Below are 24,169 nucleotides of genomic sequence, written 5' to 3'. Positions count from 1 at the left end.
GGCAAAGGCAGGTGGGGGTATGGAGGGACTCGCTCCCCACCCGCGAAGCTTTGGATGCTTTGAGGCCCCACGACACTGGATTTGGCGCAGCCCCACCTGGACAGTCCCTGGTTAGATGGGCTCCCAGGGTCCTGGGGGGGAGAGAATGCACTGGAGATTCCCGTATGTGGCACCTGGCCCTGCCTGTGGGCCTGGCCGAGCCCTGCGAGACGATCTCATTCCAGCTGCTCATGCTGATTGAAAGCGAGCTACTACAAAGGGACGAGTGAGCCCGAAGGTAAAATGACGCTGTCAGAACTGCACGGCCCGGCACTGCCTGGAGCCCAGACGGGAGACCATTTCTGAGATAATGGGCATGGTGGGGCCTCTCTCCCTCACTGCTCCCATCTTCAGGGTATTTTCTGGTAAGGGTAATGGCGTTGGAGTCAGACAGACCCCGGGCCCTGAAGCCTGATGCTGCTGTTTCTGAGTTGTGTCACCCCAGGCAAGCCATTACACGGCTCTGTGCCTTAGTTTCTACATCTGGAAAATGGGCATATGAGTCCCACCCTTACGGTTATGACAGGCAGTATTAATAAGAATCTGGGTCAGGGGAGGTTCTCAACAGAAGCATTTCTAACTCTAAATAACACAGCCTGATAAACAAGATGACCGGACCCTGGCTGGCCACTGTCGTATCCCAATCAGAAGAATCCTGTGGCTGAACTACACTTTAGGGAAATAAACCTCTCCTAGGTGTAGGGGGTCAAACCTCTGCTTTAAAAGACAAGGAGCTGGGCCAGGGTCTCTTTTGTAGTTTGCTGCCTGGTTTGCAAAATAAACATGCTAAGTGGAATCTATGCGCTGGAAATATTTATGTATTTGGTGAACACTCACGCTGCATCTAGGGAAGGACCGGGGCTGGTATTTGTAAATCACTTTCTCCCTGGAGCTCTTCCTGGTTATTTCATAGTTGTTGGTGGGGGCAGCGACCAGCGACCAGTTGGGTGTATTTATTCCTTCACCCGCCTCCTTCCCCGAGTCCAGGTCTCCCTTCCAGTGAGCTTTCGCTGCAGGTTTAACTGGGCTATGAAACTGCTCGAGGAGAAAATGAGAAACTACCCAGTGTCTCCTGGGAGGCAGTGGGCTGGGCCTCCTGAGCTCCGATGGCCAAACCTAACACCCCATGGGTGGGCACAGAGAAGACTGGGAGCCCATGGACAGAGGCAAGCGCCCTGGGCACCCACTGAAGAGGCTGTGAGGATTCAGACCCAGCCCTCGCTCGTCTCCCTATGTCTCCGAGGCACAGGACCCACTTGAGATGCAAATAAAAATTAGCAGCAGCTGCAGGTTGGCCATGTATCCTCCATGCTCCCTCGTGAATATCGCCTGTCTTTGCAGTTTAGATTGGGACACTTGGAGCTGCCTCGGCATTTGCTTAAGAATCGATGGGACTATGGCTAGGAATACAAAAAAACAATAATCACCATCACAGGCCGTTTACTGAGCACTTACTATGTGCCAGGTGCTGTGATGAAGCCCCTGGCCAGTTCATCTCAGTTCATCCTCACAAGGACCCAGTGACACAGGTAGCATGACTGTCACTTTGTCAGGTCGTCCCCTTCATTTCCGGCGCCCTCTCCTTGCTCTGACTTCCAGCCCTTCGCCTGACATTATATTACATATGTCATGGATGAATGCAGGCTTGTTTGTGATGAGATACACCTCCCTCCCCGGGTCAGAGGCTGAGGCTTTTTAGCTACCTGTTTTTGTCCTGTATCAGGAAAAGAGCTGGTGTGGTGGGGAGGGTGCCTGGAGGACACGGAATACGTCCCCTGGCTGCTGTCTGGACCAGCAGAGGTGGGGGCTTGTGCGGGGCACATGCCTTCAGAAGGCAAAGCTACAACCGACCACATGTCCCATGGCTTTCCTGTCCATCCACACACACGACCACAGGCATGCACTCATGCCCCATCAGAGCTGGGCGCCTCCTGGGCACTCCCAGGACGCCCCCCCACCGGGTCTGTGGGCTCTGAGGGGCAGGAGCTGTTTTTGATCTCTTCCCTACAGACCCCAGGGCCTGGTCTGGGGAAGGTTCTACTCAATGCTCTGCTCCGTGCACACATGCACCGGGTTTTCTCTCATGGGCCTTGGCTGGTGGTCGGGGGCTTGGGGCTGAAAGTCAGAAGGACCTGGCAGGAACACCACGCCAGCCTCTTCTGAGCTCGGTGACTCTGGGGAAGTCCCTGATGAGCCTGGAATCCAGCCCCAAGCCTCAGTTTCCTCAACTGCAAAGTGGGGGGCAGTGGCAGCACCCACGGGTCACAGGGTTGTGGTGAGGAGTCAGTAATTGATCATTTGACTTAATTTTGTCATCGAATTCTGAGGGCTTAGAACTTAAATCTCAAAGATGGCTGAGCTGTGAGGACTCAGACCCAGCCCTGAGGACTGGTCAGAGAGAGGTGCCTGGAGGGCTGGGCAGGCTCTCCCTGGCACAGCAACAGGTGCGAGGGGTGGCCCCGAGCCCTGCTGTGGCTCACTCCAGGAGCAGGGCTGCATTTCCACATCTGAAACACAATGGGCAGAGGCAGACCAGGCTGGCAGAGGGGTACAGTGCCGTAGGGAAGAGTCAGCTGCCTGGTTTCAACCGTGGCTCAACCCCCGAGCCGTGTGGTCTTGGGCAAGGCACCTAACCTCTGGGTTTCTGCTTCCTCACTGGAAACGAGGATGGTGATAATGGCGCCCATCTTGTGAGGTGGTGAAGGATTAAATGAGTTAGTCCACGGTGAGGGCAGTGATGACCACAGTCACTTATCAGGATGGTGGATGAACCAGGGCTAGAATGGGGGAGTCCGAGGGAGGTGACCCAGGGAGGTGACCGAGGGAGATGACCCAGTGCCCACGGTGTGCCAGGGGCTTTATATCCTACAGGTGGGGCCATGGCTCAGAGAGGTGCACTGTCTGGCCCGAGTCGCACAGCTGGGTGAGCACCTGCTCAGTGAACCCTCTGAGGTGGGTGTTCCAGTCACCTCCATTTTACAGAAGAGGAGACTGAGGCACAGAAAGGCAGATTGGTTCTGAGATCACAGAGCTCACGTAAGTCGTAGAGCTGGCACTTTAGCCCAGCATCAGGCTTGTTCCCACCCAGATGTCGGTAATTCAGACACCCTGACCTCAGGGAGGATGAGAGGTCACCTCCCACAGGAAGTGCTCTCGGGTCAGGGCTCTACCCTCGACCTTCAGGACTGGGTCTTTCTCACTTGGTGATGAGGGTCTGCCCCAGGTAACCCATCTCTCCTGGGGCCTCAGGTTGGACCCCACAACCGTGGTCAGGAGAGCCCAGTGAGGCTAAGCTGGCTCACAGCTGGGATGGAGAGGAGCCTGCAGGGGTCCCATGGCCCCTAGGGCGCTGGCCACTGCCTGTGAGGGGACCCCTGCTCCCCAAGCTGTCAGGCAGCCCCTCAGGACCACCCTGCTGTCTGCAGCTCTGCTGTCAGGTTTTCCAATTCTGATCACATCGTGCCCGCACCTGCCCGCCGCCGCACATCACTGCCATTCTCCATCCCCGGACCCAGTTTGGGGTGAAAGCCTTGCTTATTAGTCAATCTGGATCCCACTTACTGTGAATTACCAGGCCTGATTGATATTCATGAGTGGATAGAGGTGAAACCTGTCAGCTGCCACGTGACTCCCTGCCTGGGTGGGGTGGGGGGAGCAGCGGGGAGGCTGCTGTGAGGACGCGGGGACCAGCAGCCCTGACATGCAGTGGTGGCCCCCCCAGATGGGGACTCACAGCACCCTGGGAGCAGCCCCCGGCTGACAGTGGTCCGTTCTCAGTGGTGGCCAGGACTGGAAGGTACCAGGAGGGCTTGCTAATCTGGATGGGTAATGGAGCTGGGGGCTGGGGGCTGGGCTGGGCTGGAGAAGGCCAGCGGCCAGACTCGGCTCCCAAGTCCCACCGATCCCCCTTTGCACAGGCCATTCCTCCCGCCAGAGCCTCCCGCTCCCCCTGCAGCTGGAAAATCACTTCTTAGAGAAGCCTTCCCAGCACCCCATTGAGTCGGCCTCACCACTGCTCTCAAGGTGCCCTGTGCTGTCCCTGTTCACACACAGCAGCCTGTAATCTCAATTTTGGTGTTTGGGGCTGAGCTCCCCGGCTCACCATCTGGTGCCAGGCACAGGGCGGCATTCAGTAGAGCTCGGACCAGGCCCTGGACTGTAGCTTGGCACTCATTTCCTGGAGGCCTATAACCCTCCTGGGAGGGACGGTCTCTTCCCTGTTTCAGAGGAAGCAGGTGCAGACACTTGAAGCCGGGAAGCAGAAGCGAGGCTGGGGTGATTCTCAGGCCTGTGCTTCTGGGTTCAAGGGCAAAGCTTAACCTCTCACCCCCAAGGGCTTGGGTTTCTGGGAAGCATCCTTGTCTGGAGGGGCCAGTGGCTTTTGCTCCCGACAGCGCCACTCCCAGGCAAGATGAAGTAAAAGTAAATACTTGTCAACTCAGAGAGAATGCACACACTGACTGCACCCCTTTCCCCCCAAGCTCACGCTGAAAGCGGCGTTGCTGAGTGGGGGCGGAAAGGCTAGATACAGATACATTCTTCTAGGCAGACCCGCAATCCACTGAACAGAAGACATGCAGGAGTTGGGGTTGCTTTTCAGTCACTAGAAAGTTAAAGTCTAGGCTTCCAGGAGAAGGAACAGGAGGAGGTGCTTTTCTTCCCCTCACCCCCCCAGAAACGAGGCCGCACCACCTGGGTGGCAAGAGGCTCAGAGATAGGAGAGGAAACAGAACGCAGAGAAATGGCGCCAGACCTCCAACCCCGGTTTCTGAATTCGAACCTTTCCCAGGGAAAACAGGATTTGAACACACTGAGTCTTGGGAACCGGAGTGAACTGGCTCCCGCTGTTGAAGAAGCCGGGGCACCTTTTAAAGGGAGCAGTGGTGATAACGGGCACAGACTCTTGCAGGAGGAGGGAATTAACTGATGGTCCACTCACACCCGGGGGCTTGATGGGTGCCATCTGGGCTCACCCGCCTGACCATAATTTCCCTGGCTTTGGCAATGAGGAGTCTCTGAATTTCCTGTTTCTCTAGGGACAACCTGGATTCCAGCCAATACTCAGTGGGGGCCTCCCATGTGTGGTCACTTGTGAACAAGACCTGCTCCCTGACCTCAAAGGGCTTCTAGTTGGTGACAGAGGGCAGGGCGAGCATGCAGGGAGAGCCAGGGGGCTGCTCAGAGGAAGAGCCATCAGACCTGAAGGATGAGTGGCTGGTAACCAGTGGGAAGGGAAGGGGTAGAGGAAATGGGGGAGGAAGGTGTCCCAATAATCAAGGCAACAGATGGGGGTTGGCGCTAAGTGGGTGCCCATGGAGGGGCATGGATGCAAGGCATGTTTACGAGGTGTGTGGGGCATCTGACGGCATTCACGGCCCCAATTCTTCACCCCCTTCCATCCCACGTCCATGCCTTTCGGTGATCCCCTCCCTCACAGACGTTGGGCTCTGCCGCATGACTTACTCTGGCCAATGGGGCAGGTAGCAAACATGTCTTTCTGTGAAAGCAGCAAGACCCACACGCTACTTGGGGTTTTCACTGACAACTACTGCTTGAGTCTAAGACAGTGAGACTTACACTTGTCTTAGGCTAAGACTCCAAGGAAGGAATTTGAAGACCTGTGGATGACGCTCATGTGAGCTTAAGTTCTAAAGTCAGCTGGAAAGGTGCAAATCGGGGACAGTCAAGTTGACCTTGAAAACGTCCCAGGAAGACCCCAGGCAGCAGCCTGACTCCATCTGTGGCAGAGACTGCCAGCTGTTCCTACATTCACTCTCCTGCTTCTTGAAGCACAAGGGCCTCCATATTTTAGAGGGGCACATGGGCCCTCAGGAGAAAGCCTACCTCCCAGCCTCTTTCAAAGGTAGGTTTGACTGCGTGACTCTGTTCTGGCCAGAGGGCTGTGCACAGACGTGATGTGAGACCATGCAGTGTCCTTCTCTGCCCAGATGGCTGGGTCCTGGCACAGTGGGGAACCTTCCTGGGGCCGTATGATGAGAGCCATGGAGGTGACACAGGGAGCCAGGTCCCTGCCACTGTGCAGCGCCCCTCGGGCTGGGCTTGCCTACCTTCCGACTGTCCCGTGAGAAGAGTCAACCTGTACCTTACTTAAAGCACTGGTATTTGGGGCTGTCACAGCAGCGGAAACATACTGTGACCAATACACTGTCTGCAAGGCCAACTTGGCCACTGTTCTTTGGCTGAGCACTGGATAAAGAAGCTGGCTTGCATTTTGGGGTCCACAAAGTTATCTCACAGCTCGAAACTGTTGCAGTGAGACGCTAATACTGTGAGAGCTGGGCAACTGAGCCCAAGAATAGAAATACTAGAAGGGGAGCGGGGTTAAGGGCTGTGGACCCAACCCACTCAGTTCCCCATCCCAGCCCCTCTGGGGAACAGCCTGAGAACCATGAACAGAACCAGTGTTTCCAGTGACGTCCTACGTGGCCCACCACTACCAAGCTTCCTTCCTTCCTCTGCAAAGCCAAGGCGGGGAGAGGATGGCTGACTGGTGCGGTGGCCAGTGGCGATGCCTAGAGAAGGGGGCCTGCCCTCTTCCGGCACCTTCCGGGACTATTAGCCTTGGAGTGCATTTCATTCTTCGAGCCTGTTCCCTCACCTGTGCAGAGGGTGACAGTCTCTGCCTTGTGACTCAGCCGAGATGCAACTGAGCTCGTGACTGTGAGCGCTCTGTAAATGGCAGGGTGACACGAAGACATATGAGATGGCAGTGATATCGCCTGGAATCTTTTTGGGGACTGGGAGAAGGGAGGGCTCCTGACAGTTCCCTGGGAAGGCAGAAGCAGCTGCCATCCGGAAATCTGCACAACAGAAAAATGTCTGCTGTTGGCCTGCACCCAAGGATGGGCGCTGCGGCCCCAGTGGGTCGTTTCCAATGAAAGCTGCAATTAAGGGGAAGTGGGGTTTATTAAGGAAGCTGGAGGGGACGTGGCCCTGGCTCCTGGCGATGCTCTAATTGGATTGCGGGGCCCCTTTAACTCTGCCGCTTCGCCAGAAGGTCCTGGGCTGGGGGCTTGCGCTGGAGCACTCCAGGCTGCTGGGTGGTGGGTGATGGGAGAGCCTCCCAGGGGGTTGGGGGACACTCCTCTACTTTGGGGGGTGGGGGTGGGCTAACAACAGCAAATGGTTACTCGGTGAGTGCTCACCGAGTACTCATTTAATCCTCACATCCCCAGTCAGTCCGTACAGCTGGTGTTCTCGGTTCACAGGTGAGGACACGAGGCTCAAGGTCACGCTGCAGGGTAAGTGGCTGAGCGCGGACGCAAGCCCAGGGAGCCTGGCTCCGGTCTATGCAGAGAAGCATGGTGGGGCGTGAAGAGCACAGAATGGGGGGTTCTGCCATGGTGTGACCTTGTAGAGGCCACTCGCCCTCTCGGGCCTGGCTTTCTAAGCTGTAAAACCAGAGGGGCTTGCTTTAGAACAGGGTGTGGCAAACTTGACAATGAAGGGCCAAAGGGTAAATATTTCAGGCTTTGCAGGCCATAAAGCTCCTCTTGCAACCCCTCAGCTTTGTGGCTGCAGTGGGAAGGCAGCCTGCGTACAACTGTAAGCCAGTGGGTGTGGCCGAGTGCCAATAAAACTTTATTTACACAAACAGGCAGCAGCTGGATCTGGCCCGCAGGCAGTTTGCCAACCCCTGGTTTAGATCACTTATGTCCCTTCCTTACCACTTCTTTTTATTGTGCTCATGTTCTTCATTTTCTTTACACCAATTCACTTTTTGAAAACAAATTTTTACCCCGTCCTTAGAGCTTGGTGAAATTATAGGAAGTTAAAAAGTTCGTGGGCTGCGTAAAATCACCGTGTACCATGGAAGGCTGCCTTCCACGCTCTGTGAGGCACGTTTAGGTCGGTGGTTTGCAAACTGCTCAGGTGCCGAGGGGCAGGGTGAACAGGTGGGGGCTGGGCCTCAGACCCAGCCTTTAAACAGCAGTTTCTGCTTCATATGTTTTCCGTGTTCAGTTCTGCATAAGACTTGTTTGGAAAAAGGGGTCCTGTGGCCACAGGTTTGGAACTATCTAGAAGTGGCTTCAACATGAACTTGAAACTTATGAACTTTGGGCTAGGATTTCCCAGCTCTGCCTACACAGGGCTGTGAGTTCCCCATGTTGCTTCTTAAGTTTCTTAGAGAGAAAACCAGACGATTTCCTATTGCGCCTTTGGTCCAGCCCTCTCTCCTGAACTTGAGACACACACTCCAGGAAGCTCTTTGTCTCCCAACGGCTAACGGTCACCTCCAACGCGGCACCTTCAAAATCTAATTCCTTCCGTTCAGAGCCAGCTCCTGTAGTCAGCCTGTCTTCGCACACGCTGACTTCTTTCCTGGCTCAGGCCCCAGACCATGGTGTCACCCCTGGCATTACACACCCCACAGCCAAACCTTTGGGCTCCACCCTCAATACGTGTAGGTCCTGGCTGCCTGTCACCTCCGTTGCTGGTCTAAGTCACTATCATCTCCCCTGGATGACTGCAAGGGCCTTGGCACTCATGTCCCTGTCCCTCTGCTGTCAATTCTCAACGTACAGCTATGGAAGCCTGCTCTGCCCACCCCCCCCAGGCCCGGCTTGGCAGCCAAACTGAGCCTGCACAGTGGAGTCCACTGCCCGCTCCCCCTTTTCCCTGAGCACACGGGGCACGCTCCCAGCCCAGAGGCCTTGCTCCTGACCCTACACACCCATTCCTTCCCACTCTGCTGTCACACCACCTCCTCAGGGAGACCCCGTCAGTCCTCCGACACCCTGTAAGAAAGCAGCCTCAGGGGCACTGGAGAAAAGAACGTCTGCTGGCCGTCTGTCGGCCCACCTCCCACCGCGAGCTCCTCGAGGCCGGGGAGTGTCGTCCCCAGCACGCAGGGCCAGGTCTGGTGCACAGCAGGCTCAGCAAACATCTGTTGGGCGCGTGCGTCAAGGTGTTTTAGGTTCAAGCTTCTCCCGGGGCTCTGCGGTTCCGCCAGGTCCCAGAGGCTGAGGCCAAGGGCTCAGCCCTCAGGCACTGACTATCCTCAAGGGAGTGTCAGGGTCTCCCCATCACCCCCACTCTCCACCCTGGAGCCCTAGCACGCCAGGGCAACGCCTGGCACTGTCCATGGCCATACTGAGCCGTGACACTCACTCAGGGATTGATGGCATGCAAAGATTATTAAAAAATAAGTAAAATAAATAAGAGAGCACATTAGGGGTTTATGGCAAGTAGGTGCTGGATAGGAGAAGCCTCATCAGGGGGAAAAAACTGGACGTTTTTCATTCGAGCTGCCTTGAGGTTAGAGTTCGAGTCCCAGCAGCACATGCCAGACCTTCCTTCCTGAGCCCAGCTTGCAGGGGCGAGGGGAGGAGGGTGTGCGCTAACTGCCCCACGCAGGGTCAGCTCTCCCGCACCACGGCTGCCCTGGAGAGGCAGGCGACAGTGTGAGGGTGGGAACTCGGGCTTCCTGCTACACGGAGCTGGGCCCCAGCCCTTTGTGTGGTGTCATCTGGGGAACGTCGCCTGCCTTCCCGAGACTCCATATTTCCGTCCACTCCCTTCCCACAGCTGCTGGGAGGATGAAGTGTGAGCGTTCATCCCTTCATCAAATACTATCAAGCACCTCCTTCCTGGCCGCCAGGCAAGGGGTGCAGTGTGCGCCCCTGCCCTCCTGGGGCTCACAACCCAGAGGGAGGACAGATGTGAAACCACAACTCAGACAACCGTTCACAGCTGGGACAGGTGCAAGGCGCAGTTCAGGTGGCACGAGGGCACCGAACAGGGGCCTGGGCTTGTCCGTATAGAGCTTGGAAAAATCATCTATGGGAAGGCGGGGCAGTACAGGAGAACCAGTTATTATTAAGCAAGTGGTGACTTAGCCTTTCAGTACTAATTCTGCTGGAAACAAAGGCTCCATATTAGTATATTCGCAATACTCAGCAAGAGAAGCGGCCAGAGGAGAGAACCCAAGTGGTGTTTCCACGGGATGGGAGACCGTGCTCTGTTTCTGCGAGGTGAACCAAAGGGTTAAAGTCGTTTTCATTAAAATTTAAATTTCAGCAGGCGCTCACTCTCCCTTCGCCGTCCTTTGAACGTTTGACTGGCAACCATTTCATATTTCAATCTCGGCAGAACAAATTGAATTAGATGTTGAAACCAAACTCGGCTCCGTTCACCAAGGCCTGCACACTCTGCTTGCACTAATCCTCTCCTAGGTGCTGCAGCGCACAAGCGGGTGTTGCGAGGGCCGGCCTGGCCTCAGAAGACAAAAAGGCCCAAGGAGGCGATAAAAGGAGGAAAAACACGCGGACAGAGGCCACTGGAAATTGTCTTGTGCCTGACGCGTGGGTCTCCAAGTCTGGCAGCCAGAACCCCGTGTGGATCCAGCATTTCTGGGCTTGTATTCCTGGCCCCAGCATCGTGCCTCCCACGCAGGGGCACCTACTAAGTGTTTGATGGATGAATGAATGAACGAATGGGGTGAGGGTTAGCGGCTGGCTCTGAGGACTCGCTCTGCCAGCCTCTACCCTTTCTGTCTCTCCTTCCCGAGAAGCCACAGGGTGCCTGGCGCTTCCCCAGAGTCAAGGTGCTTCTGAGGGAACCTGGCTCACTATGGTCTCTCGTTCCTCTACTCTGGCCCCTGCCGAGTGTGCGAGCCGGTGGAGTGTGCCAGCTCTCGTTTCCCAGGGGGGAGGAAGCAGACCTCCAGGCCTGGCCTGGGTCTCCACTGCACACCCGGTATCACCCCACGGGAGTGGGTCTTTGCTGAAGACCAGTCTGTAGACTGTGTAAGTCTGGACTGGCCTAGAAGCGCTGACCCAGGGCCCGGGTCTGGTTTTCAGACTACTGTGGCAATGGCATCCTGCCTGCGGGTGACCCCAGGATGGAAAGGGTTAGGAACAAACACGGCGACACTGGGGAAAGGGCATGCCTGTGTCCCAACTATGCACCTTGGCAACCACCAGCCTACCCTGGGACTGGCCTTGGCTTTGAGCAAGGACTGACGGGGTAAACAGTGTGATACTTGGCCTGCTCTGGGCTGGGGGGCAGATGGCACCTGCTCCAGGCCACCTTCCTGGATATGCAGACTCCTTTCCACCATGACCACCTCCCGGCGACTGCCAATGCTGGCCCATGCCTCCATTGTGAGCTCAGCAGGCCTGTTAGACACAGGCCAGGGTCTGACTTCTTTGGGCCTTCACTGGGTGAAGCCCCACAAGCTTTCCTCTTTGTCTAATAATAATAATAATAATAATAATAATAATGACAGCTACCATTTATTTAGTGTTCACTAGGCATGGAGTAGTCTGCTGAGAGTGCTTTCCATAATCTTCTAAAAAAAAAAATCTTATGAGGCCGGAATTATTGTACCCATTTTAAAGATATGGAAATTGAGGCAGGAGATGCTGAAACCCATACCACAGGTCACACAGGCAGAGGTGGGTGGAGCTGAGATTCCAACCCAGGCCTTCCTGGAATAAGGGCCAGGGCCTTCTTCTCCCCTCCCTCCACCCCTCCTGCTGCAGTGCACCCCACTGTCTCTCATCTCTGCCCCCATCTGACCACCTGTTCCCCTCCTGCAGACTGACTGCATATCAGCTCACTTGTCCAGGGTGTCTGTATAGCACTCTTGCCTGCCAGGCCCAGGGGCTCAGCTGCCTCTGCTCCTTCCCCAAGCCTGGCCCCTCATTCTGAACACTTTGCCACCCTTCAAGGCTCCTCAGGGCCTCACCCCCAGACCATCAAACTTCAGCAATTCCCTGGGGTCTCCACCTGCTCAGCCTTCTGGACCCCCATGTGCACACCCCAACCAAACTCCTGCCTCCCGGCTCTGCTTCCCTCTGTCCCTCCATGAGGCCACCATGGGGCTTCCTTCCTGCCTCCCCAGGCAGCACTGAACCGAGTTCCATGGAAGGGATTTCAGGCAGAGAGTTTGTTACAAAGGAGATGGAAGAGCTGGGAGCCAGACACCAGTGGGTGGCCTCACCCCTAGGGCCTCAGGGAGGCAGTGGTGTTACCAGAGTCCAGGGCTGGACCCTTGGTGGAGACACCACGCAGGACAGAGGGACGGCGAGGAATGCCCTGGCTTCTCTTCCCCAGCCCCAGACACCCGCGGGGGCCCAGCCCTGGCCAATCCCGACTGGAAGCCCGTTGGCAGGGAGCCTGGGACACTTGACCTGCCGGGGTCAGAACAGGTGGCAGGGGGTAGCCATGGGGCATACAGGTTGGGGTTCCATCTCTGCAAACAGTCTGCCCCAGTTCTCCCCCCTGCCAGTCAAGCCCCGCTCCTGAACACGAGAGCTCACAGGTCAGGTGCAAGAGTCCCCGATGAGCCGTGGTCCCCGGGCTCTCAGCATCACCTCTCCTCCCCGGGCGCCTGCTCCAGTCCTGCCTGCACCACATTCTCTTCCTGGTTCTATCCTTACCATTTGGGGTGGCAGACCCCTCTGAGAAGTGGATGATCCTGTCCTTCCCCCGCACGAATCTATATAGGGACCAGGAGGCCCGCTGCCCTGGGGCGGCACTCCATCCTCAGCTCTTCCCTCTGTGCTTTATTACTGCAATTTCTCTCCTAGATCTTCTGGTTGCTCGGGCCACGGATGTCCCATCATCACTTCAAACTCAACTGAAGCTCTCTCTGTCCTGCCTGTTGTTTCCACCAAGGGTCCAGCCCTGGACTCTGGTAACAGCTCTCCCGTGCCCCACCTCTCTGGTGACAACGGGCTATCCATCGCTCAGAGTCCCCCGTTCACCCTGCACACACTGGATGGATGCATTTCTCCCAAGACGCTTTCATGTGGCTCCTTGTCCCCAAAGGGGGAGAGACGGGCGCCTCCTCTGGGCCAGGCCCAGGAATTACCTAGTTTTATCTTATTACAGTGTTTCCCTGAAAATAAGACCTAGTCGGACAATCAGCTCTAATACATCTTTTGGAGCAAAAATTAATATAAGACCCTGGTATTATACTATATTAAGACCTGATATATATGTTATATTATATTACATTACATTATTTATATATTATATATTATATTATACCGGGTCTTATATTATAGTAAAATAAGACCGGGTCTTATATTAATTTTTGCTCCAAAAGACGCATTAGAGCTGGTTGTCTGGCTAGGTCTTATTTTCGGGGAAACACGGTATTACCTCGCTCTCTTTTACTTTGTTTTAGAACAATGATAGTGATGATTATAATAATAAAAATCACAATAGACACACCTGGCTCCTTTCCCGCCCCCACGTCCCTGTGTCAGATGTCCTTGTCCCTGTTCCTTTGTCACAGCACTTAGTGCAGGGGACAGCCTGCAGTTTGAACAAGTGACTGTGTAATCCTGAGCCCTGTCCCTTTCCCTTTGAAAATAACTTCTGCTTTAAACAGTTAGGAACTACTAAAGTTGCATGTTTAGCCAGAAGGACACCCATGTCCCTAAAAGAAGGCAGTGGGAGGGAATGGGGTGGCCCCCAGCCCTGTCACCCAGAGACCTGGAAACTTGGGAGCCTGGTCACCTGAAGCTCTGGCCTGGGAGGTTTAACAGCGACCCCACCGCCTCGCCCAGCCCAGAAGGCTGTGGTCACCTGATGTCTGAGGGACACCCTGCTGTAAAAGCTGGTATGAGCCACTCAGGGATTGTGTCTTTTGCTTCTGTTAGTTCTTAGCGATGAGCCAGGGCTGATAAGGACGCACCTGCCCCACAGGACACGGGGAGGAGGCTTAGCCTTGAGGGGCAGCCAGCGCTGTGGAGTTGGGCTTGAGTCCCAGGCCACTCTGCAAACTGGATGGAGACTGGAACCCCCAACAATGCACACACCAAGTTTTACGCACGAAGACTCCTGGACTCTCACTCGGAGCCCCATCCAGAGGCACACATTCAGGAGTAAACCGAAGTGCTGACGAACACTGACTGATTTACTCCAAGCACCATCTCTGATGTAGGCACAAAATCACCCCAATTTATGGACAGAGAAGCTGAGGGTCAGAGGGGACCTCGCTGGTCCAAGGTTACATAGCTGGGGATGGCCAGGCCAGGATTCAGACCAGGTCACATGGGCCATAGCTCTTTCCTCGCCGCCTTCCTGCCTCCTGGTGTGTGCTGGGCACGGGCCCTCTCTGTCGGGGGCCGTATCTCCAGGCGGGAGCGGGTGTGGGCATACTGGTGGTCCCAAACCTGGGAGAGGCCGTGTGACATTGTTTGCCAGGGCTGGGAACCTGGATGCATTGCACAGGGCCCCCAGCCCGTGAACAGAGGGCGTCCGCCATGAGTGACACAGCTATATTCAACCAGTGAGACTGGTCTCTGGGCTGGCAGGCCGAGCTCTGTGAGCAGCTCAGAGGCTTCCCCAGGCCGAGGTCAGCAGGGCCGGTTGTGTCACCAGAGCTTGTGGTCCCAGGTGACGAGGATGGGGCCGGACAGAGGAAGAGTCCCAAACAGAGAGCAGGCCCTCGGACAGATGTAGGTGGGAACTCCAGCTCAGCAGTCCTGGAGGGGAGAGCGGGAATGCAAACTCCTGGAGCCTGTCTCACATGCCCACTGTGCCTGGTGGTTTTCACAGATTATTGCTGCACTTCCTTTCTCGCTAAAGCCCTATGAGGTGGGAACTAGTTAGTGAGGAGGAGGCTGGGCCCAGGGAGCTTTGGGAAGGGGGCCTGGGGTCCGCGGCCCGAGGCCCGAGCTGGGTGGAGCAGGGCTTCATGCCCACATGGCCTCACTTCAGGGAGCTGCCTCTAGCCCCCCCCGCCCCCAATGGGTCTGGGGCAGCGAGCTACGAGGGTCCTTGTTCCCACGTGCTGTGTACTCTGGAGCAAACCCGGAACTCTTCTGTATCCTGACTTTCCTACCAGCAAGACGGGGCCCTGTCGTGTCTCAGGGATGCTGGGAGGAGGAGTGAGTGGGAGCCGCAAACGGCCGGGGGTTGAGGGGAGGCCTGGTTTGTTCCTGCTGCTTCCAGGTCCCTGTGCTACCACAAAAGGCTTCCTAACGTGGCCACACTGGCCCGCCCTCTGGCCCTCCCAAGCTGGCACAGAGCAGGTGTTGGCGGCACAGGATCCCAGGCTCTGGGCAGTAGACTGATGCCATCCATCGTCCCCTACGACCTTGGACCTGCAGAGGGTGGGGCCACCTGCCGTAGCCACCCCACTGTGCGCACTGCTCCTCCCAGCCCACATGGTAGGGAGCGCAGAAGCCAGAGCGGCTGTCCCCAGTCCCCAGGGCCCTGGAGCCACATACCCTCTCGGTGCCAGCTCACAGCTGAAGGGTTTGCTCCTCACTGTCGTTTTCACTGTCTTCCAGCTGCTCCAGGATCTCGTCCAACACCACAGACCGCTTTTTCTTCGGGGGCTCTGTGGGAGCCCAGATGGCAAGAGAGGAGAAAAGAACAGCAGAGAGGGTTGGAGGCAGGAAGAGAGAGACAGCAGAGGGGAGGGAGAGGGGTGAGCAAAATGGAGGGGGGGGGACGGGACGAGAGAACAGGAAGAGAGGGAAGTGGTGAGAGACACAGGAGAGAAGAGGCAGAAGAAATAAGATGAGAAACGGGAGACAGAGCCAAGGCGGAGGAGGTATGAGAGGCCAGCGGGGAGAAACCACAAGAGGGGAGAGAGAAACTTCGGGTTAGTCTCAGCTTTGCTGTGGGGAGCTGACTCTCTGGGCCCCAGAAACCTTCCTGCTCTGCAGGTCACCCACTCTCCATCTCCCACCCACAGAGGAAAGGGAGTGAGGAAGGCCTCCTCCCAGCAGCTGTTAACCAATCTCTGCCTGCCTTGGGGCGGAGGGAGCTGAAAACCTTCAGAGAGGCTGAGTCAAGCCAGGGCGATGGTTGAGGAAATAAGTAGAAGCTATTCTGTTTTCCTGGAGGTCGCAGACTCTTAATCGTATAGCAGATGATTGACATACAAAAGGTGCTCAATAGATGCTGGGTGAATAGATGCTCAAGGATTTCAGAAGAGGCATGGAGGGAATAACAGAAGTGGCTTTAGAGGGGCTATTTGACTTGGGTTTTGAAGAATGTAGAGGAGTTCTCTGTGAGGCAAGGGGCAAAGGGTGTAGATGCACAGCATGACCATATGAAAGAGCATGATGGGCTCAGCAAAATATAGGCCCTCTGGGCCCCAAACGCTACTGACTGAGTACCTACTGTGTGCTACGATTCTACTCTCAACAATCCCACAGGTAGGTACTAGCACTGCCTCTTACAGGTGAGGGAACTGAGCCATAGAAAGGTAAGTCTAAGGTCACTCAGCTAGGAAGTGAAGCCAGGATTTGAACCCAAGCCACACCAAAGCCTATAGTCTTTCCACTTTTCATGAAAGTCTCTGGTGCTGGCCAGAGAATGCCAGGGAGACAAAGGGTGGTAAAAATAAGGTGCACTGGTCCCCTTGACCCTCCAGGAAGGGGATGGGGTAGGGGAGCTGTGCTTGGAGGCTGGCCTGCTTTGTCAGTCCCTCAGTTAGTCTAACCACTCATTAATGGTCAGCCTCACTCACAGATAACACGTAATTTGTAGAGAGGCAGCTGTAGAGGTTGTCCCAATACCCTCTCGTCCGCAGCTCAAACACCTCTGTGACGTCTTCTAGGCGTTGCAGATTGCCCCCGTGACCCTCTGTCTCCATCTCCCCACTGGGCTGGGAGCTCCTTGCGGGCATGAGCCCAGCCTGCTGCTTGCCCAGGGATGGAGAATCTCAGGTCTTCCTAGGTCGTCTTGAACAAGTGACCTGGCCTCTCGGAGCCTATTTATGCGTACTTCATCTCATTCCTCCAAAACCAACCAGGGCACTGACTCCTCGCATCTTCTTCACGGTTACCGGCCCAATCCAAGCACTTTCACCGTCTCATGCTACTCCAGGCCTGTCCTCACCAACCCGGTCAATTCTAATTCTCTCACAGCAGCGCGAGGGATCCTTCTCAGCACAGCACTCCATGGTCTCAAAGCTCCATGGCTGTGCATAGCACAGAGAGGGACACCCAAGCCCTCCAGAGGGTGTCACTTGAGCTGGCTCCCCCTCCAGGCTTGTGAAGTGCACTCCCACCTCGACACCTCCATGCCCACAGGCCTCCTGCCCTTTATTCGATCCCCAGCTCTGGAGTCCCCTTCAGAGAGGACTCCCCTGACCACTGTCTAAAACAGGACCCCTAACCTTCAACCCCTCTCTGCACTTCTCCCTACGGCAGGCATTTGTTTGGGGCGCTGTCCCATCCACTCTGTGTCCCCTGCCTTAGCACACAGCCTCGCGCCTGCTGGGGGCTCATGAGTATTTGCTGAATAGGGGGGATGAGCAAGGGTGGAGTTGCCCACTCAGTGAGGGTGAGGAAGGTGTGGGAGGCTGCTCCCCCCTCCTCCGCCTGCCCTGGGAGCCTCAAGGCCTGGCAGCTGTATCCATCATTGTTAATCATGAAAAAGGAGAGGGGACAGGATGGGCTGGGAGCAGGGGCGGCAGCCCGTGGCTCCGACACCCACTTCCTTTCCTGCTGCCTCCTCGATGCTCTTGGTTTCCTTATAATCGCCAGGCTCTGGAGGTGCACAATGGCTTCTGGAAATTGAATTTGTGGGCAGGTAATAGCAGCCGGGAAATAGAAGGGCAGCAAAATAGGGCCTGCGGGCCTGTCACAGACGTCCCCCTCCCAGCTACTAACAACGGGGATGGTGGTAGGGGGAGGAGGGGGAGGCTGGGTCTGTCTTATTGGCGGCTGTGTCCCAGGGCACAGCACATAGTAGGTGCTCTGTAATCATTTGTCGAATGCAAGAATGAAAGAATAAATGACTACAAGGTGGGTAATTTTTTACAAATAAAACTGGTAATATAAGGATAGCAATAAAACAAATGAGCGGCAGAGCTGGGAGGCACCCCAGATGTCATCTGGCTGGGGAAACTGAGGCCCAGAGGGAGGCGGGGGACGCAGCCGGAGTCTCATAAGGGCCCCTTTTAGGTGGTGGGAGTTATCATCCCCATTTCACTGGTGGGAAGATAGAGGCGCACACTCCGAGCCCCCCAGTTAACATGTGGCAGACTTGGTGTGTCCGCTTCGCAACCCACACCTGCTATCTGCTTTGTGCCACGTGGTGTCTCCTGAGGGGCCCTGCTTGGGGGCGGGGGGCATGGCCAAGGCCATACAGGGCCCTGTGACAAGGCATGCGGTCACCAGGTCTGGTTTTAGGATGACACACTTGGCCTTGGCACTTCCCAAGCTGTGTGACCTCCGGCAAGGCACGTACCCTGTCCAAGGTCAATCGGTCACGTATAAAACGGGGGAACAGGGCAGTTCTTTCACCCCTTCCCTCCTCTGTGGTCACCCTTTGCTGACCCACAGGCCTTCCCTGACCATCTGGAGCAGGGGAGGGGTCCTCCTTCCTGCGAAAGCCTCTCAGAGCACCCCTACTTCTCCTTACCACGTATAATTGCTAGGAATGCGGGTGCTGACACCACAGCCCCACCACTGACTAGCTGAGTGGCTGTGAGCAGCAGACTTAGCCCCTCAGTTTCCTTATCTGTAAAATGGGGACACTATTAATACTTCCCTCGTGGGGTTGTGGTGAGTGAAAAGAGCAGGGCCTGGCACCTGGGGAGGGCCCATCAGTGGCGCTGAGATTGATATCTTCGTTACTATTACTCCTATAAGAAGTGTTGATTTAACATGTCTCTCTTTGCCATTAGCCCAGTGAGGGCCAAGTGGGTGGGGACTGTCGTAGGAAGGCTAGTACATCAAGGCCAAATAAAGCATGTCTCGCCCCCCACCAGGTTGGAAAACGGAGGCACCGGGGTACCCACTACCTGCTATGGGCCGAGGGGTATGGATGGCAGGTTGGCGAATGGCTAACTTCATGGCCTTGGAAGTCAGTCAAACTGAGGTCCCAGCTCTGCCACTTAGTGGCTCGGTGACCTTGGGCAAGTCACTTCCACTCTCTGGGTCTGGACACTGGGGATGAAAACAGGACCCATGTCCGGGGGGCCTGCGAGGACAACCGAGTTCAGGCCTGGCTCGCCCTGCTGGTCTCGTGGGAACGGGCATCTGTCTCAGGCCAGGCCCCAAATGCCTGCCCCCCTAGGACGTGGTGGGCCCCGAATTCCCACCAAACGACCCGCAGCACCCCCCCTCCCGCCTGCCTGCGTGCTGAGCACCCTGCTCGCCGGGAACAGCTGCTGAGATCCCACTTCCCCGACATCAAAAGCCTCAGTGGGTTTTCACCAAACAAACATAATGCAGAACCGGAGAAAGGTGTAAAATAAATAAACGAAACAAGCTGTGCGTTTTCTTTCAGTATTACAGCTGCACCCAAAGATAAACAACAAGTGAATGTCACCCAACATCAATACCGGAGAAATTAACTTGACAAAAAGCTCAGCCGGCCCCCAACAACCCCCCAGTCCTGCCCCCTCCCCCCCCTCCAACCACCATTTTGCATTTCTGGAGTTCCCATCTAATGATTTTATTTTTCAATTAATTCCTTGACAGAATGCCAGCCCGCATCTCTCTGTCGTCCCTGGCTGGCGCTGTCGCCCTGCGTGGAAGGCACAGGCAGGCAGAGAGAAAGGCACAAGCGGGTGTGTGTGTGTGTGTGTGTGTGGGGGGGCTATAGGAGGACAAGAAAAAGCGCTTCCTGGGGTTTTGTTCAGGATTGAGGAAAGCCAAGTAGGGAGGGAAGAGGCGCACGGTTGGCTGGGGAGAAGGGGCTCTGAAAGGCACAGAGAAGAGGCAGGGTGAACAGCTAGGGAGGATGGGTTCTGAGCCCAGGGCGTGGGGTGCCGGCTGGAGCCGGCTGCTGGGCTCAAAGCCTGCTGCGCCTTGGGGCCCCCTGGGGCAAGGGGCCTCACCTCTGTGCTCTCAGTCTGCAGTAACTGCGTGGTACCCAGCTCCGACAGGGCTTCAGAGCAGTAGAAGGGTTAGCGGTAGGGTTCGTCCAGGGCCAGGCATGCAGAGGTGTGAGTAGTAAATGTTAAGAGTAACAACGAAAGTGTCCTGCAAGGACACCCAGAAGGCAGACAGAGAACCTGCGACTGAGAAGCCGCAGGCTGAGTCAGTGCTGAGGGCCGGAAGGGAACACGTGTCCTCAGGCCTCAGTCAGCGCTCTTCAGGCTCTGGACAGCAGGCTGGGTGTGGACTTCCAGAAAACCCACCATTGTCAGATGTGAAAGCAGCTGCTCCGTGGCTTTGGGGAAGTCACACGACCACAGACTCTCCAAAGATCAGGCTGGGGGGCCTTCCTGTCACACCACAGGGAGGCCCGGGCTCAGTGGCCCACCCTGTGGTGGAGACACGAGGCCAGCCATCCTTCAAAGGAAATCAACAGGAAAGGTAGGAAACTGATCCCAAAAGAGCACCCTCCTACCTGCGTCAACTATCTTCTCAAGCGGCCAGTGGATGTCAACCCAACCACCTGCTAGAATCACCTAGAAACCACTGACTCAGTTCTGACTCGGTGGCCTGGAGTGAGCACAGGCTATTGAGGCCTCTGCGATCCCTGCTGATGATAAAGATGTGCCGAGGGCCCTGGCTTCCTGTGAAGCAGACTGCAGCGCAGCCCGGCGGGTCGACCTCGCTTTGTGTTCTGGGTATCACGGGAGTCGTGGGTGTGCCGTGGTTTCCGGCAGCTGGACTGGCGGCTCCCGGTGCACAGGGGTTGGTGAAGGCAGTCAGCCTGGATTAGCATGGATTTAGCCCGAGGTAGAGCCGTGGGGCTGGGCTAAGCCCGGGGGCTTTGGGGCTTGGTCCTGCCTGTGTTTGTATTAGTTACAGATGCTGGAGAAGCCTGTGCAGGCGGAGAGGAAGGTGTGCAGATGAAGGTGACTCATTGCAGAGCAAAAGAGAAAAAGGAACCAGGAAAGAGTGGAAGGCATCCCTCACTCTGTGCCTCGGGCCTGGAGGGAGCGTTCACCTTCTAGGGGCTTGGTTGACATTAGCTCCCTGTCCCTTTCTCTTGGTACAGGCCCTGGGTTGCAGGTAGAGACTGAAGGGGGGGAAATGGGAGCATCGCCTGACAGGTCCAGGGTGGGATGTCGTGTAGCACTGGGATCTGTAAGTGTAAACGCCTGGGAGCCAGGAAGGAACGGGATGGCGTCAGAGAGTCTGGGTGGGCGAAGGTAGGGAGCGGTGCAGACTGTGGCCAAGGAAAAACCCATGCAACTCAGCCCGACTGTCCCATGGGAATGCAGGACCAGGGTGGTCAGACCTGATTCTTCACCAGAGGCCAGAATCTGCAAATTCAGGCCAAATTTTCTGACAGCCAAAGAGTGGTGATTGTGTTTTGTTTTTTTTTAAAAAAAGCATTTTTTTTTTCATGTTTTGTAGTCAAAATAAAGATCTGTGGCAGATCTCAGCCGATGGCTCACCAGCGCGGCCTCTGATTTATTCTCTCTCCTGTCTACAAAACCTCACTGGTTTCACTTGTGATCATGAAAAAACAGTAATAACAACCTTCTCGCCGGTTTTTTCCTTGAGTTTCTCCAGCCTGGGCCAGCCTACAGTTCACAAACAAAACCGGCCGCCCCATGCCTCCAGCTGCAACCCTGGAGGGGAGTCCGCCCTCCTCTAGCCCCTATTTCCAGCATTCTGGTCCCCAGGCCCCAGAACCTCGTCCAATGCGGGCCCAGCCCCGTTCCCTCCCAAGTCACTCTGAAATTCTCCTTCTGTCAGTTTAATTCCGTGATGGATGAGGAAGAGCAGGAGAAATGGCCCGCACAGCTGGTTTCCCCGTTAGCCCTAGCAGGGAATCCTGGCCTTGCTGGCGATGGCTGAGTGAAATGTTTGCGGAACGCAGAGAACACAAGTCAATAACAATTTAGCTGGATTGGGAGCAAGTACCTTCCCGCACGGACAGCCGCTCCCGGGGGAAAGAGAAGAGAGTGTGCAGGATATTGCTGAAGCGCTTGGAAATATTTCCAAAACACCACTCAAAGAGGCTCGGGGCGTGGGGGGCGGAAGGAGGGGTGACCCAGAAGACACCTGCTCCAGCCTCCCCAGCACCTCTGCAGGGAGAAACATTCAGCTCCTTCCCCATAGCCAGCCATTTGCACCCTTGCTAGCAGCTGCCACCTAGGAGCTGCCTTGACCAAAACAGTCTCTGCTTCTTGATTTTTCTTCTCAGCCACAGCAGAGCCATAAGGAGGGCAGGAGAGGCACCAAATGGAGGAATAAAAATGAGGCAAGGGGAGCTTACGGGACCCATCTGCCTCCAGGGAGCTGGAAAGATCCAAGGCCAAGGGGTATTTTGAATAATAAATTCTGTGGCTTCACATACTTGCTTGAACTTTTCCTGGCTGTGATTTTTAAAGCCCCATGATGATGTTTTCATGCCAGGATCAAGGAGGCATATTTGCCAGGGCTGGCGTGGGGATAATGGGCTCTCCTGGTCCCCGATCTTGTGAAAATGTGCCATCCTATGAATGATGAAGTTATGGGGGGTGGGGGTGGTGGTGAACTGTTGCAGGCTTTAAATATCATCTGTATGCTGATGACTTCCAAATTTATATCTCAGCCCAGACTTCGCCCCTGAGCTCCAAACTCATAGATCTATGTGCTTGACATCTCACGGGAAGTACTGATGGGGGTCTCAAACCCAGTGTGCCCAGATCTGCCCCCCGCACCGTTCCCACACGCTCTTCCCAGCTTCCTGGCACCACCATCCTCTGAGGGGCAAAGGTCTCTGCACAGGCCTCCGTTTCCCTCTTGCCTTCCAGATGCAAGTGTAGCCGACTCAAATGTTACCACAATGCTCATTCCACCTGCTTCTTCCTACGCCCTGGTCTCTGTCACCACCCGGGCCACCACCCTCGCTCCCTGGGGTGACTACAGTGGGAACCCCAGCTCCATTCTTGCCCCCTACTACATTGCATGCCCTACACAGCAGTGTAAATGAGTCTGTCAGTGTAAATAAGGCATGGCACTCCCCTCTTTACATCTTCAAGGGACTTTTCACTGTATCTTAAATAAAAATCCAGTTCCCTGACACACCTCTCCAGCCTTTCCCACCCTAGACTTGTACTTTATCACAATGGCCTGCTGGGAACATGCTTCTGCCCCAGGGCCTTTGCACCTGCGGTAACCCCTGCCTACCTGGAATGTTTTCCACCCAGATCTTTGGCTGGCTGGCTCCTTTGCTTCACACGAAAATACTGACTCCTCAGAAAGACTTTTTTCCAACCACCGTATTTGAAATCTCTTCTCCCCTTCCCCACCCCTGAGGAGTATAGTATGTTCTCCTTCCTAACTTCCTTCACAGGGCCTGCTGTCATCAGAACTTGATTGCTATTTAGTTGTTCTTTTTTTATCATCTGTCTCCCCCACTCAAGTATCAGCTCCATGTTCACTGCTTTGTTCTCAGTGCTGAATGAGGCTTGATAATTAGGTGATAGTGAAGAACTGGGTGAGTGAATGAATGAAAATGGAGGGAGAAAGCCAAGCAACGGGGACTCCTTCCCAGGGAAAACTGGGGTTCTTAAGCGGAGGACTCCAGCGGAGGGTGGTGGGGTGTGGGTGGGGGGTAAGGGTGCGGCTATGAGGCATCTAGAATTGTATGTTCCCTGGGAAAACGGAGGTCATGGTGGAGGAGCCAGCCACCTGCAGCTTTTGGATAAAACAGCCACTTCACAAGGCCTAAGGGCTATAAACTTTTTCTGTAAAGGGTGAGACAGTAACTATTTTAGGCTTTATGGCCCACAGGGACTCTGTCACAGCTACTCAGCTCAGCCCTTGCAGTGCAGTGTGAGCACACAGCCAGACACTACATGGGTACATGGACATGGCCACGTGCGAAAAAAACTTTTCCGTACACAAACAGGCTGCGGGCTGCATTTGGCTGGCTCTACTTTGCAACCATAGCCCCACGTGGATTGGGAGCCCAGATCTAAAAAAGGGGGACCGTATGGGATGCAGGAACTACTGGGGATCTAGGGAGTGGTAAAATAGGTTATCTGTTCTGTAGCATGCAGAGCTGTGCACCCTCATGCAAATCACAAGACCTCTCTGGGTCTCAGTGTGCACCTCAGAAAAATGGAAACAGCACGTCTCTCCAGGGAATGAGACTGAGTATAGGACACCATTTGGCATCGCCCCCTGCACATGGCAGGTCCCCGACAAAGCTTTCTCCCTCTCTTTCTTTCTCTTTCACCTGACCTGATCTTTAATAAGAAGTCACACGACTGCCTCTTTTCAGGCTG

The 24,169-nt window shown here is 55.4% G+C and overlaps 1 protein-coding gene across 2 annotated transcripts in view; it reads right to left on the bottom strand.

The window, feature by feature from the left end:
• RBM19 (RNA binding motif protein 19) overlaps positions 1-24,169 on the bottom strand; it is a 127,465-nt gene that overhangs the window by 1,605 nt on the left and 101,691 nt on the right. The window contains exons 24-25 of one of the 2 annotated variants that reach the window (XM_074321072.2): positions 15,252-15,364; positions 13,913-14,504 (exon numbers count right to left, since the gene is read on the bottom strand). In XM_074321072.2, the coding sequence (XP_074177173.2) occupies positions 15,267-15,364 (98 nt within the window). In that variant the 3' untranslated portion in view covers positions 13,913-14,504; positions 15,252-15,266. Of the gene's footprint in view, positions 1-13,912; positions 14,505-15,251; positions 15,365-24,169 lie in introns of those variants that run through there. The other variant, XM_019734080.3, reaches the window with a different exon arrangement.

The sequence above is a fragment of the Rhinolophus sinicus genome, chromosome 9, assembly GCF_057876585.1.
Source record: "Rhinolophus sinicus isolate RSI-liver-muscle chromosome 9, RSI-T2T, whole genome shotgun sequence".
Lineage (NCBI taxonomy): Eukaryota > Metazoa > Chordata > Mammalia > Chiroptera > Rhinolophidae > Rhinolophus > Rhinolophus sinicus.
The sequence above is the reverse complement of the archived record's forward strand: the minus strand, read 5'-3'. Positions and strand labels throughout refer to the sequence as shown.